Source organism: Eptesicus fuscus, chromosome 17, assembly GCF_027574615.1.
Source record: "Eptesicus fuscus isolate TK198812 chromosome 17, DD_ASM_mEF_20220401, whole genome shotgun sequence".
Lineage (NCBI taxonomy): Eukaryota > Metazoa > Chordata > Mammalia > Chiroptera > Vespertilionidae > Eptesicus > Eptesicus fuscus.
The window spans coordinates 16,600,879-16,616,050 of NC_072489.1; the positions used below are offsets into that span (position 1 = coordinate 16,600,879).

Below are 15,172 nucleotides of genomic sequence, written 5' to 3' on the forward strand. Positions count from 1 at the left end.
TGAAAATGAGACTATATTATAATATTTTTCTGTAACTAGCTTTTTTTCACACATCCTTATACTGTGATGTATTCCAAGTCAGTAAATATAAATTTAAAGCATCATTTTTTTGTGTGTTTTTGTTTTTTTAATTTTAAATCTTTATTGTTGAAAGTATTACATAAGTCCCCTTTTTTCTCCCATTGGCCCCTTCTAGTCCACCCCATTCCTCCCTCCCACGCCTTCACCACCCTATTATCTATGTCCACGGGTTATGCATATGTAATAAAAGTTCTTTTGTTGATCTCTTCCCACCCACTCACCCCCACCTTCCCTCTGAGATTTGACAGTCTGTTCAATCTTCCCTCAAAGCTTCAAGAAAAACAGATAATAGTCTTTAACAAAAAGACTGGGGGCTTTGACAAAAACAATAAACATTTTTAGGAAACTTAGTTGGTAACTGAACATGATAGTATATACCCTTGTAGCTGACCCTTAATACATTTTATTGTTATGAAAGGAAAATAACAAAAAATCAAAATACGCAAGAAGGACAGGTAGTCCTTTAATAAGTATTTTTTAAATAAGTATTTTTCTGGCTTCTTCTTTTCTTGTGAATAAAATGAAGGTGTGAATAGTTACACATTTCAGTAGACCTTAACTTGTTAAAAATAAAGTTTGTTTTTTCTTTTTATATATATAATATAAACCAAGATTATTTCCATAGTAAATAGTCCTTCCTTATTTTTTTATCCAAATAAGTAAAATGTGACTGTTTCTTATGTTAAATCTATTTAGAGAAAGTATCTATTTGTTTATTACAAAATAAACATAAACGTGGTTATTTCCTTCATTAGGTAGCATGGCCTAATGCTTAACATCAGAGGATCAGAATTCTATCTCCATTACATACAAGTTTCATGATTTTGGACAAGTTACTTTAACTCTGCTTTAGTTTCCTCAGTTGTAAAATAGAGATAATATTACATCCTAGGGTTAGAGGAATAAGTGAGCAGGATTAATTTTACAGTGCTTGATACATCGTAAGTACTCAATAAATGTTAGCTGCTATAATTTCTTACATTATTATTTGTTGATCTACCTAAGAAAGAGACCAACCTGCTAATTGTTTTTACAGCAAACAATTTGTAAATCTAAAGTAGTTAAATAGATTGTTTGACTCATTCATTCAACAAATATTTATTGATCTTTTACTGTTTGCTAGGTACTTTTCTAGGAGTTTACATTTTATTTTTTTAAAAAATATATTTTATTGATTTTTTACAGAGAGGAAGAGAGAGGGATAGAGAGTTAGAATCATCGATGAGAGAGAAACATCGATCAGCTGCCTCTTGCACACCCCCTGCTGGGGATGTGCCCGCAACCAAGGTACATGCCCTTGACCGGAATCGAACCTGGGACCCTTGAGTCTGCAGGCCGACGCTCTACCCACTGAGCCAAACCAGTTTCGGCTAGGAGTTTACATTTTAGTTAGGAACAAAGAAGAAAGATAATGAGTAATAGAGAATGTAAGTGTAATAGGGTTAGAAGAAAAGGAGCAATGATCAAGCAACTAAGTTAAACAAAAATATAAATTCACTGGAAACATTTTCTTTTGCAGTGTGTCTTATATTTATGGGTCCTGAAGATACTATACCCAAGCACATTATTTCTTCTGAGAGGCAATCATGAATGCAGACACCTTACTGAATATTTTACCTTTAAGCAGGAATGTGAGTACTGCCATCAGAAATATTTTCACTTCCTCATTCTTTCTGGGTGACATGGATAGTAAGAGTTTGAAGACTTTATAGTGTAATATATAAGAACAGATTTTGTGTACAAACATATAAAGAATTGAGGAAGATTGTCAAGAACTTTCTAGTGTTTAATGGCATTTTATTCTAACATATGTCCTTAAGAACAGTTTTGAGTTTTATATATAGTTACTTATATATAGTAATGTTAACAAGGACGATAAAACTAAAAAGAAATTGTTGTTGCATTGGAGATTTTTGTCTCCCAATATTGAGGCATTCCTATGAAATTTCTTAACAAATTGTTCATCCTGTCATCATTGCACATTTTTTGATGAATTGGCATTCTTAGCCTGTAATGTGTACCCCATTTCTCTCTTAAATTATTATAGCAGTGATAATCAAATAGTTATAAGAAATCACATGGTATCTACACTAATAAAAGAGAAACATGCAAATTGACCATCACTCCGCTACACCCACCAGCTAATCAGGAGCGAGTATGCAAATTAACCTGACAAAGATGGTGGCGGCCACAGAGCTGGAGTGAGCAGGCTTGGGTTGCCCCCGGTGATGGAGGAAGCCAAGCTTCCCGCCTGCCCTGGCCTCCGCTCAAGGCTACAAAGTTTCAATTATAGAAAATAAATAAACCCCAGATACCTGCTTCCAGCCGGCCCTGGCGTCTGCTCAAGGAGGCACTGAAAGAAAAAAAGGAGGGGCTGGAGCTTGGGTTGCCGGGGGTTTTGACCAGCCTGCAAACAGCCATCAGCTCCTCACCCATGCTGGCCAGGCACCCCAGTGGGGATCCCCACCCTGCAGGGGCTGTGGCCAGCCTGCACACAGCCATCAGCCCCTCACCCAGGCTGGCCAGACAGCCCAGCGGTGACCCCCACCCTGAAGGGGGTGTGGCCAGCCTGCAAACAGCCATCAGCCCCTCACCCAGCCTGGCCACACCCCCATGGCCCGATCCCTATAAACGGGCAGTCAAACATCCCTCAAAGGGTCCCAGATTGGAGAGGGTGCAGACTGGGGTGAGGAACACTCACCCCACCCCCGTGCACGAATTTCATGCACCGGGCCTCTAGTAGAACAATGTTTGGCCATTTTTCACACCTTACAGCTGTATGGTTGTTAATAATTAAGCCTTAGAGTTAAGTTCTAAAAATAGGTAATTTCAGAATTATTGAGATTCAAACATGATCCAGTAAAGATCATATTAGTAGAGACTTACAGTAAAGGAAGAAAAAGTGATAGGTAATTGCAGACGAGGCAAAGTCATATAACTTCAAGGATCAGGCGGATAATCTAAATGAATATAAGATGAGAAAGTGCATGCTTTACCTAAAAGCAATCAAATTAAAATTTGCCCTAAAAGCAACCAAGCAATCAAATTAAAATGTTTATTAAACCACTAGAGGCCTGGTGCACGAATTCGTGCACCAGTGGGGTCTCTCGATCTAGCCTGCGGGATCGGGCCAAAACCAGCTCTCTGACATTCCATGAAGGGTCCTGGATTGTGAGAGGGTGCAGGCCGGGCCAAGGGACCCCACCAGTGCATGATCAGGGCTGGGGAGGGACACGGGAGGTTGGTCAGCTGGAGAGGGACCATGGAAGGGCTCCAGGGTGTGTCCAGCCCGTCTTGCTCAGTCCTGATCGGCTGGACCCCAGCAGCAAGCTAACCTATCAGTTGGAGCGTCTGCCCCCTGGTAGTCAATGCATGTCATAGCGACTAGTCAACCGGTCGACTGTCCTTTGGTGGTCAGTGCACATCATAGCGAGGGGTTGAACAGCCTTAGCATATCATTAGCATATTATGCTTTGATTGGTTGAATAGATGACCAGACACTTAGCATATTAGGCTTTTATTATATAAGATAATGTTGGAAAACAGGTCTAATAGATTATCAGTTTAGGACCTCTGGTGGCTGGATAATAGCTTTTCTCATTTGAATGTTACAATATTAAAAAGGAAAATAGGAACTAAGCTCCGCCTCTTTAGATAATTAACAAACCACTTACCAAAATTCCACCAAAAACAAACTCTCTAGGCATTTAAAGGTATAAAAGAGTAAAAGAATGTGTATGCTATCTTAAAAGTAAATGATAAGTTTGATTTGGTGGAGTTTTGTCTTGTATTATATTGACTTTTGGCTTCACTGCCCATTTTAAGCATTGGTTATAGACTTGAGGAACCCCTCTGTTTCTTCAACATATGAAAAGATATTTCTTTTATTTATTTTTTAATTGGATTGACCTTGAGTTTTGTAGTCTTGCTTATAACAATGAAGTTGTCACTGACACTTAAAATAAAATATTAAAACTGTTTTAGCTTTAAGTATAGTTCTAATTTTGCTTTACTTGGCCTAAAAGGTGAAGGGTTGAGCTATTTTTAGAGATTTAACTTATTTTTAGTAATATTTTATGACTATCTGCTGCATACCCAAAATAAATTTAGAAGAGCAAATATTTTGTATAAGACCGATAACATTATCTTTGTTGATTTTTATAGAGCAAGATACTTGCTTCACTCTTTGTTGTGTTTAATTCTGAGATTTGGCAAATGCAAAGTGCTGCTCATCATCACAGTCATGATACAGAAAAGTTTTATCATTTCATAAATTCCTCTTGCTACCTTTTACAGTCACCCCTTCACGTGTTCTCAACCTCTGGTCACCACTTGGCTATTTTCTGTCTTTAGTTTCCTTGCCTTTGTGTTAATATTCAAGCATACATGTTTTCAAAATGATCAACTAGTAATGTAATTTTCAATTTAATTTTTTCTTTTTCTAGGTAAAATTAAATATTCAGAAAGAGTCTATGAAGCTTGTATGGAAGCTTTTGATAGTCTGCCTCTTGCTGCACTTTTAAACCAACAATTTCTTTGTGTTCATGGTGGACTTTCACCAGAAATCCACACACTGGATGATATTAGGAGAGTAAGTACATAATTTAATTCCAAGGTTGATTATTTTATAGATACTTCAAACTTCTCTTCACTGCTAATGTTAGGTGTGGTAAAAAATTAGTATACTGATATTTTAAGGAAATACCTTCTAACCATTCAAAACAATGTGGTATGGACAGTATTCAAAGTTGGTATCACTTTCCTATGTCTAGTGTATTCTCACTTTTTGACAAGTTATTTCTGTTTTTTGTTTCTTTCTTTTCTTTCTTTCACAGTTAGATAGATTCAAAGAGCCACCTGCATTTGGACCAATGTGTGACTTGTTATGGTCCGATCCTTCTGAAGATTTTGGAAATGAAAAATCACAGGAACATTTTAGTCACAATACAGTTCGAGGATGTTCTTATTTTTATAAGTAAGGAAAAATATCCAAGCTTAATCACATTTTAGTTGTTAAAATAGAATATGCTTCACATAGAAAACCATTATTTTACTTAATTTACTCTTTTCCCCCCACAGCTATCCAGCAGTATGTGAATTTTTGCAAAACAATAATTTGTTATCGATTATTAGAGCTCATGAAGCTCAAGATGCAGGGTAAGAATTCTGTTTCCCTGACCCAAATTAACACCTTATGTACAAATCAAACTTAGTAACAATGATTGATGCTTTACGATGCATATTAAGCTATTTGTTTTGCAGCTATAGAATGTACAGAAAAAGTCAAACTACAGGGTTCCCTTCATTAATAACAATTTTTTCGGCACCTAATTACTTAGATGTCTACAATAATAAAGGTAAGATGTTGTTGATAAAAAAAATTGTTAAACAACTTAGCATTTTAATTAACTTTTTAAAAAAATATAATAGAAAGTGGGCATTGTTTGAATCTATAACTACCAAAATCTCCTTATAAAAAGGTATAAGATATAAGGGAGGGGTGAGATCAAGAAATAAAAATCCAAAATGTAAAACTTAAGTCATATGTAACCATTGCACAACCTGTTACTTACAAAAGCTGTCTTGTAAAAGAATGCTGAGTTAAGTACATCAAGCAAAACCAAATATGATTTTTCTCAAACTTCCCTTTCTTAAATCTTTCCCCTTATAATCAAGAGAATGTTTTCTTGTTTACATAAAGCTACTGCTGCTGCTTTGACCATTTTGTGTATTTATATTGTATAGTTGTTTAGTTTATCATGTTTCTTGTTTTATGTTCACTGATCTAGGTTCTCTTTCCCTTTCTTATTTCCTACTTTTACCTCCACAGTCTTATCACTGCCCCATGAAGATTTGTAATTGAGCTTTCTTTGATTAATTTGCTCGGACCTCCTTTCAGTGATACATTCTTCCCTTTCCTTTCTTTTTACTGTTTTGTCTTCCTTTTTTCTTCAATCTTTTTTTTTTTTTTACCTTCTATTCCATTGGTTTTCATTCCCCCTCCTTCCCTTCAAATTTGATCTGTGCATAATAGTAACTGGGTTTCACTTAACTTTGAACATAGCTATTTGACAGATGATATCAAAAGATTTTAATCTAGTTAAGTGTGTGCCAAGGTCATTGAAGATGAGCTTGGGTATGTTTACGTAGTTCACATTTTCAGAAGAGGATATTAAGTCAGCTCCTATTCTCTCTTGATGTGTCTGGAATTCAGTGTACTATGCCATAGTTTCAAGGATCAGACTGGAGTGGATGTGCCAGGAAGAAAGAACAGACTATAAAAGTACATTTAGAGAGATAATGAGGTCATGGTTAAATATGGGTCCTGGTGTGAGTTCAGAAGAGGAGCAGAATGAGAAATTCTGCTGGATGATTGGAAGTGATGGTTAAAAGATTAAAACATTTGCCAGAGGTGGTCAAACTGTAGAATGCTATATAATAACTTTGATACAGAATGTGCTGCAGGAACTTAATACTATGTTAATTACCAAATCAGCCAAACTATTGATGTTAATTGAGTTGCTCATCTTTTTTTTTTTTTAATATATTTTATTGATTTTTTACAGAGAGGAAGGGAGAGAGATAGAGAGTGAGAAACATCGATGTGAGAGAAACATCGATCAGCTGCCTCCTGCACAGATGTGCCTGCAACCAAGGTACATGCCCTTGACCAGAATCGAACCTGGGACCCTTCAGTCCGCAGGCCGACGCTCTATCCACTGAGCCAAACCGGTTTCGGCGAGTTGCTCATCTTTAGAAACTGGTGCCTCTAACAATTATGCCAGTGCTAAAATATTTAAAGTTATATTTTGGTTTGTAAATTTTTAAACTTGTAAAGATACCTAATGAGGTATGTCTTCATTTTTTAGGAGAAACCAACCTTAAGTTTTGATTACATTCTCAAGAACAGAATCAAATGCTACATTTAACTTTCTCCTAGTTCCCTCACTTCTCAATTGTGACTTTCCCTTGTCAGTATTAATGAAGCTAGTGTTCAGTGCTCGTTTGACTGCTACCTTACAGTTGTCCTTTGCCAGGATGACTCAGGAGGTTAGGGGATCACTTTTCTTAGTACTCAGAAAAGAAACTCAAACCATTGAATCTGTCTCGTCAAAATCAAATGTCTCTTGGTAGTTTTGAGTCTGTACATAGTGTTAATGATTTGAGTGCTTATGTGATACGCGTATGTTTGTAATGTTTCATTCTCTATGTAAGACAATTTTCTAGATTCTCCTTTATTTTTAAGCTGAAAGCTTGGTATCAGCTTTTAATTTCTGAGGCTAAATTTAAAATACTTTTTATTTCATGGGAATTTCATAAAAGAAACAAACATGTTAGTTGTGATTCTATATTAGCCAGAATCTCAAATCTTGGAATTTAACACCTGCATTTCTGTGCTTTTTATTCAAATGAAAAAAAAGTATCCACGTAATTATAATATCTGCACAGTATTTTATACTTGTATATATCTTCATGCAAAATACATTATTCTCTGATCTTGAAATAAACTTCTGAGGTAGGCAGGTTGGACATACTAGTCCTTTCTATAAATGAGAAATAGATTAATTAAATAATTTACCAAGCATTGTGAAGCTGGTATGTACTGTAGCTTAGATTAGAATGTAGCCCATCTAACATACATCAATTAATTTAAGATATTATTTATATTAACATATTGAAACATTAGAAAGATACCTAAAATTGAGATGAGTATGTTATCTTTGAGTTATTTGGTTATAATATTCCCTCGTCTGGTACTTTAGTGTTTTGTGTGTTTTTTTCTAAATGAAGTAAAATATTATTTTTTGTAGTAGTTTAACTTGATTTTCCATATTAAATGAAATAAATATATTTACATTTATAAATAAAATGTTTCACATTACATTTTTTTTGTTTTCTGTTTTGTTTTTCTTTATTACCATTCGGCTATCCTTTTTAGGTTGCCTACAACTAAAAAGACCCTCTTAAATTCCTGTAACTTAAGTGAACTTTTAAACCTAGAAAATTGTTCATTGCCATTCTGTGTTTCCTCTATAAATTGAGTTTTCACAATTTTGGATTTAATAAAAGTGTATATTTATCATTGGATTATAAAGTAAAACAAACATTTAAAAAAGAATAGAAGATTTATTAATAATAACAAAATCTGACTATGCTCTACATAAAAATGTTTAAAAAAATGTGTTATTAAAAATTAGTGCCTACCTCCCTCTACTAGCCCTCATTCTACTCATCCTTGATTCCTCACCCCATTAAAAAGATATTTTTCTGCTTTTATATGTTTTAGACTTTTGGAGCTAAGCACAAATTGTTACATTTGACATTTATACTTATCTTGCAGCTGCTGTATTAAAGTATGAAAATAATGTGATGAATATTCGACAATTTAACTGTTCTCCACATCCTTACTGGTTGCCCAATTTTATGGATGTCTTCACATGGTCTTTACCATTTGTTGGAGAAAAAGGTATAATTTTAATTTAAAAAATTGTTTTATTACTGTTACATTCACTCCAGTTTACTATTGCAGGCACATACTTGCTAAAGAAGCTGAAGTCTAGTTTCACTGTGGGTACAATTCTACTTGTGTCAGTGGGTGTGGATATGAAGGCCTCAGAGATATTTTAGTTAGCTGTTTACAGCCTCCATGGGAGTGTGTCTGTGGGATTGGGAGAAGACTTATAAATAGCCCAATGTTGTCTTCAGCTGTTGGGTTTTCTATCTTTTTTTCTTTAGCTTAAATCTTTTATGAAGGTGTAGAGGAATAGCTTTGCTTTGTAAAAGACACTGTTGTATGTTTTAACAACAATTTTGGAGATGTCACAGCAATTCATGGGAGAATTTAATAGGCCTTGTTTTGGGCAATGTTAGTCATTTTATAGCAGTTCTGTACTCTGAGAAAAATAAAGAAAAATTCAGGTTCTAACTTAATATTTCATATAAAAATATGTATGTATGCAATTTTAGTGGTGCTTCTCTAATAATTTAGAAGGATATCTATTGGTATATACTTAATAGGCTTTTAAAGAGAACATAAATGCTATTTAAGTTTTGTTTCTATATTTTGTTCTTGTTCTATAGAATTCTTAAGCTTACTTTATCACATTCTCCTTTTCCAGTTTTGTGTTAATTTTTCCACAAGGCAATGCTTTAGTTTCCATATGTGGAAGAGTATGAGAGTACAGACATGATTGGAAAACATTTTGTTCTATAACCTTCTCTTTTTTCTCACCTCTTTCATGTTAGAAAATGTTTCTTTCTGTTTTAGATATGGTACTTCTGCTGGCAATTTTTGGTTCTAAAATTTAGAGTTAATACTTAAACCGTTCATGTCAAACAGGTGTTTTTTTATTTGTTTGTTTGTTTTTAGATTGCCTTCAGTCTTTGTCAGTTACTTAATAGGTCAGCATTAAATTAATAGAGATAGAATTACCCACTTTAGCATTTGAGAAGGGGGCCAGTAAAGGGCTTAGGTGCAAGGGATGCATTACACTATAACCTTCTATCTTTGGTATATGAGAAATAGTTCAATCATAGCATCATCAGGCTAAAGTAATTTAAGAATTCATCTTGCTCATTCTCCTATCTCCAAGCTAGACTGCAACTCAACTATTCTAATACTACAGGCCCGGTGCATGGGTTCATGCACCAGTGGGGTCCCTCAGCCTGGCCTGCAGGGATCGGGCCAAAACCAGCTCTCCGACATCCCTGAGGGTCCTGGATCGCAAGAGGGCACAGGCCAGGCCGAGGGACCCCACCAGTGCATGATCGGGGCTGGGGAGGAACCACGGGAGGGCTCCAGGGCGTGTCCGACCCGTCTCACCCAGTCCCAATTGGCCAGACCCCAGCAGCAAGCTAACCTACCAGTTGGAGCATCTGCCCCCTGATGGTCAGTGCACGTCATAGCAAATGTTAGAATGGTCGGACACTTAGCATATTAGGCTTTTATTATATAGAATAATATCAGTAGAATGTGGGATAGAGAGAGCAGGAAGGCTAAAGTAAAAGGAATATGGATATTTTATAAATTCTAATTTGATTCTCTAATGCTTTCACAATAAGGAAATATTTACACCTAATTTAAATGTTTTGCTATACGTGTTTAAACAAGGAAAGAAATAGTTGAGAATAGTTTTTCTCAAGTAATGTATCTATCAAAAACCAGGACATCAAAGAAAAAAAAGGGGAAAAAAAAAAGACCAAAACACCAGGACATCACAGAATTTTAGAGCTCATGATGAACTTAACAATCATGTAGTCTAACTCCTTTAGAAAGATGAGAAAATTTCATCTATTTTCTGTTGATCTCTCATAAATGAAGATGGAGAACAGATTTCTATCAGTATTTCTACATTTGAAGTCTGCTACTAGGTGATCTTTTGTTCTTCTTTGCCACTCTAATTTTTTCTTTTAGAGAGAGGAAGGGGTAGAGAGAAAGAGAGAGAAAGATTAATTGGTTGCCTCCTACATGGGCCCTGACTGGGGATTGAACCCACAACCTGGACATGTGCCCTGACCTGGAATCAAACCTGCCACCTTTTGGTGTACAGAATGATGCCCCAACCAACTGAGCCAAAACATCCAGGACTTTCTTTTGCCACTCTAAATCATCTTATCCTATATAATAAAGAGGTAATATGCAAATTAACCCTCACACCCTCACAAGATGGCTGCCTATGACCAGGCCAGCAGTGGGGTTAGTGAGGGACAACCAAACGATTGAACAACAGGTGGCATGGGACGACCAGGCCGGCAGGGGGGGTTAGTGAGGGACGACTAAACGACTGAACAAGCAGGCTGCATGGGGCAACCAGGCCAGCAGGGGGGTTAGAGAGGGATGACCAAACAATTGAATAGCAAGCTGCGTGGGGCGACCAGGCTGGCGGGAGGGCTGTGAGGGGCGAACAGGCCAGCAGGGGGCGGCAGTTGGGGGTGACCAGGCTGGCAGGGGGGACAGTTAGGGGTGACCAGGCTGGCAGAGGGGGGCAATTGGGGGCGACCAGGCCAGCAGCGGGGGCAGTTAGGAGCGATCAGGTTGGCACGCAGAGGCAGTGAGGGGCAATTAGGCTGGCAGGGGGAGGGCAGTTGGGGGCAACCAGGCAGGCAGGCAGGTGAGCAATTAGGAGCAAGCGGTCCAGGATTGTGAGAGGAATGTCCGGCAGTCGGACATCCCCCAAGGGGTCCTGGATTGGAGAGGGTGCAGGCTGGGCTGAGGGGATTTCCCCCCCCCCCCCCATGCACAAATTTCATGCACCGGGCCTCTAGTCCTACATAATAAAAGGCTAACATGCAAATTGTCCCTGGAGTTTTATCAGTGGGTGGGGCTGGCCAGCCAACTGCCTGCGGCCCCTCCCCCTGGCCAGCCGGCCTGGCCTGATAGGCCCCAATTGGGGCCAGCCGGCCAGACCCCACCCATGCACGAATTCATGCACCGGGCCTCTAGTCTATTATAAGATCAGGAAGTATTTATCTTGACCATTTTTGTTGTATCTACGAATCTGCTCTAAATTACTCATGCCTTTCTAAAAATGTGAAGCTCAGGCCCTGGCTGGTGTGGCTCAGTTGGTTGGGCGTCATCCTGTACCCCAAAAGATTGCTGGTTCAGTTCCCAGTCAGAACACATGCCTGGATTGTGGTCTCGATCCCTGGTAGGGGGCATGCAGGAGGCAGCTGATGGATGCTTCTCTTCCTCTTCCTTCCTCTCTCTCTAAAAGTCAATAAAAATATTAAATAAAAATAAAAATGTGAAGCTTACAATTTAATATTATATACAACTAGAGGCCCAGTGCACGAAATTCGTGCATGGAGGGGGGTTGTCCCTTAGCACAGCCTGTACCCTCTCCAATCTGGGACATCCCTCTCACAATCCAGGACTGCTGGCTCCCAATTGCTTGCCTGCCTGCCTTCCTGATTGCCCCTAACCGCTTCTGCCTGCCAGCCTGATCATCCCCTAACCACTCTGCTGCCAGCCTGTTTGCCCCCAACTTCCCTCCTCTGCTGGCCTGGTCACCCCTAACTGCCCTCTCCTGCAGGGTTGATCACCTCCAACTGCCCTCCCTTGCAGGCTTGATCCCTCTCAACTGCCCTCCCTTGCAGGCCAGGTGCCTCCCAACTGCCCTCTCCTGCTGGCCATCTTGTGCCCACATGAGGGCAGGATCTTTGACCACATGGGGGCAGCTATATTGTGTGTTGCAGTGATGATCAATCTGCATAGTACTCTTTTATTAGATAGGATAGATGCCTGGTACAGGGGTGGGGGTCAGCTGGTTTGCCCTGAAGGGTGTCCCTGATCAGGGTGGGGTACCCTGGGGGCGTGGGGCAGCCTGAGCGAGGGGCCTGTGGTGGTTTGCAGGCCGGCCACGCCCCCTGGCAATGCAAGCGGAGGCCCTGGTATCTGGAATTTATTTTCCTTCTACAATTGAAACTTTGTAGCCTGGAGCAGAGCCAAGCCTGGGGCTCCCTCCGAGGTCCGAAGCCATTTGTGTTGGGGTTATAATTGAAACTCTGTTGCCTTAAGCGGGTGGGCCCGGCCAGGGTGTGTGGAAAGCTTTGCTTCCCCTGTTGCCGGCGGCAACCCTGGCCTGCTCTCTCAAGCTCCATTCTGCCGCCATTTGTTTGAATTTGTTTACCTTCTATAATTGAAACTTTGTAGCTTGAGTGGAGGCTTAGGCCTGCAAAGGCTGGCAGAAAGCTTGGCTTCCTCTGTTACCTAGGAAACCTTGCTCTCTGTGGCTGTAGCCATCTTGGTTTGGGTTAATTTGCATGCTCGCTCTGATTGGATGGTGGACGTGGCTTGTGGGTGTGTCGGAGGTATGGTCAATTTGCATATTTGTCTATTATTAGATTAGATGTTGAGCACAATAAGAAAAGTTTCTCAAACTTGTTGCATATTTTTCCATTTTAATGCATGTTAATTGTTTAGATAGCCTAACTACTTCTTGATTCTAATAAAACTTTTCTTTTGGTATGGAAAGCAGCAAATGATGTTTCATTTGTTCTACTTCAAATAAGCCAGTGTGACTTTGGTCTAGTTCCTGGGAAGCAACTAACGTAAGCCAGAGCTTTCCTGAGAGGCTGGTTTAATCCTAAAGTTTGATTCAAGCCGTGTTTTTAACCTTTTGGGGCTTTTTTTTTCCTCATTAAAAAATAAAGTTGGAATTTCCATCATGTACAAAGGCCAAGTAACTAATAAGATGAGTTCCCATGAACCAATTACTCCAACAGTTATCATGGCCAGTATTGTGTCATTTATATTCCCATTCACTGCTCCCCATCCCACACTTCAGATATTTTGAATCAAATCTCAGCTGGGTTTTTTTGTATCTGTAAATGTTTTAGAAAATGGAAAAACGTTTATAGTAAGGACTCTTTTTTAGATTAAGGTAACTGCACAAACATTAATTTTTAGATATAAAACCATTAAGAATTTATTTCAGAGAGGAAGGGAGAGGGAGAGAGAGAAACATCAATGATGAGAGAGAATCAAGCTTCCTGCACACCCCACACTGGTGATCAAGCCCTCAACCTGTGCCCTGACATGGAATCGAACTGTGACCTTCTGGTTCATAGGTCAATGCTCAATCACTGAGCCACACTGGCTGAGCTAAAACCCTTTTGAGAATCTGATGAAAGTTAGGGACTTTTGACCCAGAAAAATTCATGTGCAAATATGCTTACATTTGTACATACACATAACATTTTCAGGACGCTCATAGATCTGAATTCAATTGGTTAGTTCCCTCGGGTTTATTGGCTCCAATTTAAGAACCTCTGTTCTAGAGGATTCACTATGTTGTGGTCTTCCATAGAAGGTCATACTTGTAAGATTTATTCATTTACCAGATGTTTTTTGAAACTGTTTTATTCAAGGTACTTAGGATACAAAAATAAAGTAAGATATGGGTCTTTGCAGATTAATAAGGGATTTAAGTTACATAAATAATGGTAAAATATAATACAGTGAGCAGTCTTAGACAAAATGAGTTTTATAGCAATTAAGAGAGAAAGGAGATTATATCTGTCAGAGGGATTAAGGTATCATTGGTCTGGGACTTGAAGAATGGTGGAATTGTGCTGGTACATATGGGCATGAGAATTCTAGGTAAGAGAACTTCCTGAACCTGAATCTGAAAGCAAGAAAGCATAAGGTCACTGACAAATGTTGAGGGGTTCAGTTTGATTAGCTGGTAAGATGTATGGAGGACAGTAGAGGAAAATAATGAAAAGCTAAGTCATGACTAGATCATGAGGCTATTGATCACCATACAGAGAATTTGGAACTTTAATAAATGGTGGGAAGCAATTGAAACCGAATATGATCATGATAGTTATTTAGAAAAATTATTTTGGTGAAATGGACTGGAAGGAAGACTAAAGGTTGGGAGACCTGTTATGAAGGTACATCAAGAATCAAATGGAAACATAATGAAGCTCTGGTAGGATTAGGAATAGAAAGCAGGGGAGAACTGCAAGAACTGTAGAAGTAGAATCAGTGAGACTTAACATTAATGCATGTTTAAGGGGAGGAAATGGTTAAAGATAACCTGGATGATTTGAATCATAATGATATGACACTATCATTAGCACCCTCTGATGAAAACCCCTGTTATTCTAGCAACCCCTCATTCTGGTTATATAAGCTTCATTGGAATCACTAAGCCTTTGACCATGTCTGTTCTTTTTAGTCAGAGCCCTCCTTCCCTCTCTTCCTTCTTAGTACACCCTCAAACTCCTTTATCTCTTGTTTTTCTATTTTGCTTGTCCTATAACTCAGCCCCAGTAAAGTCCAGCCATCCATTATCTCTGTTCTTATAGCCAGGGTATAGAGCACTGCTGAAGATACTTATACAGCCATATAAATAGGTACCACCCTTTGATTTCTAGCATTAGCTGGGCTCTTAAAAATATATATACATATATTTTTTTTAATTTTTATTTTTATTGATTTCAGTGAGGAAGGAAGAGGGAGAGAGAGATAGAAACATCAATGATGAAAGAGAATCATTGATCAGCTATCTCTTGCACATCCCCTACTGGGGATCGAGTCTGCCATGTGGGCATTTGCCCTGACCAGGAATGGAACCAGTGACCT

General features: G+C 38.7%; 1 protein-coding gene across 5 annotated transcripts in view; it reads left to right on the forward strand.

Annotated features, from left to right (window-relative positions):
- Positions 1-15,172, forward strand: part of PPP3CB (protein phosphatase 3 catalytic subunit beta) — a 55,736-nt gene that overhangs the window by 17,422 nt on the left and 23,142 nt on the right. For all 5 annotated transcript variants that reach the window (XM_054728708.1, XM_028151322.2, XM_008145381.3 and 2 more), the window contains exons 4-9: positions 1,601-1,712; positions 4,527-4,672; positions 4,917-5,056; positions 5,161-5,238; positions 5,344-5,438; positions 8,423-8,548. In XM_054728708.1, the coding sequence (XP_054584683.1) occupies positions 1,601-1,712; positions 4,527-4,672; positions 4,917-5,056; positions 5,161-5,238; positions 5,344-5,438; positions 8,423-8,548 (697 nt within the window). The remainder of the gene's footprint in view (positions 1-1,600; positions 1,713-4,526; positions 4,673-4,916; positions 5,057-5,160; positions 5,239-5,343; positions 5,439-8,422; positions 8,549-15,172) is intronic.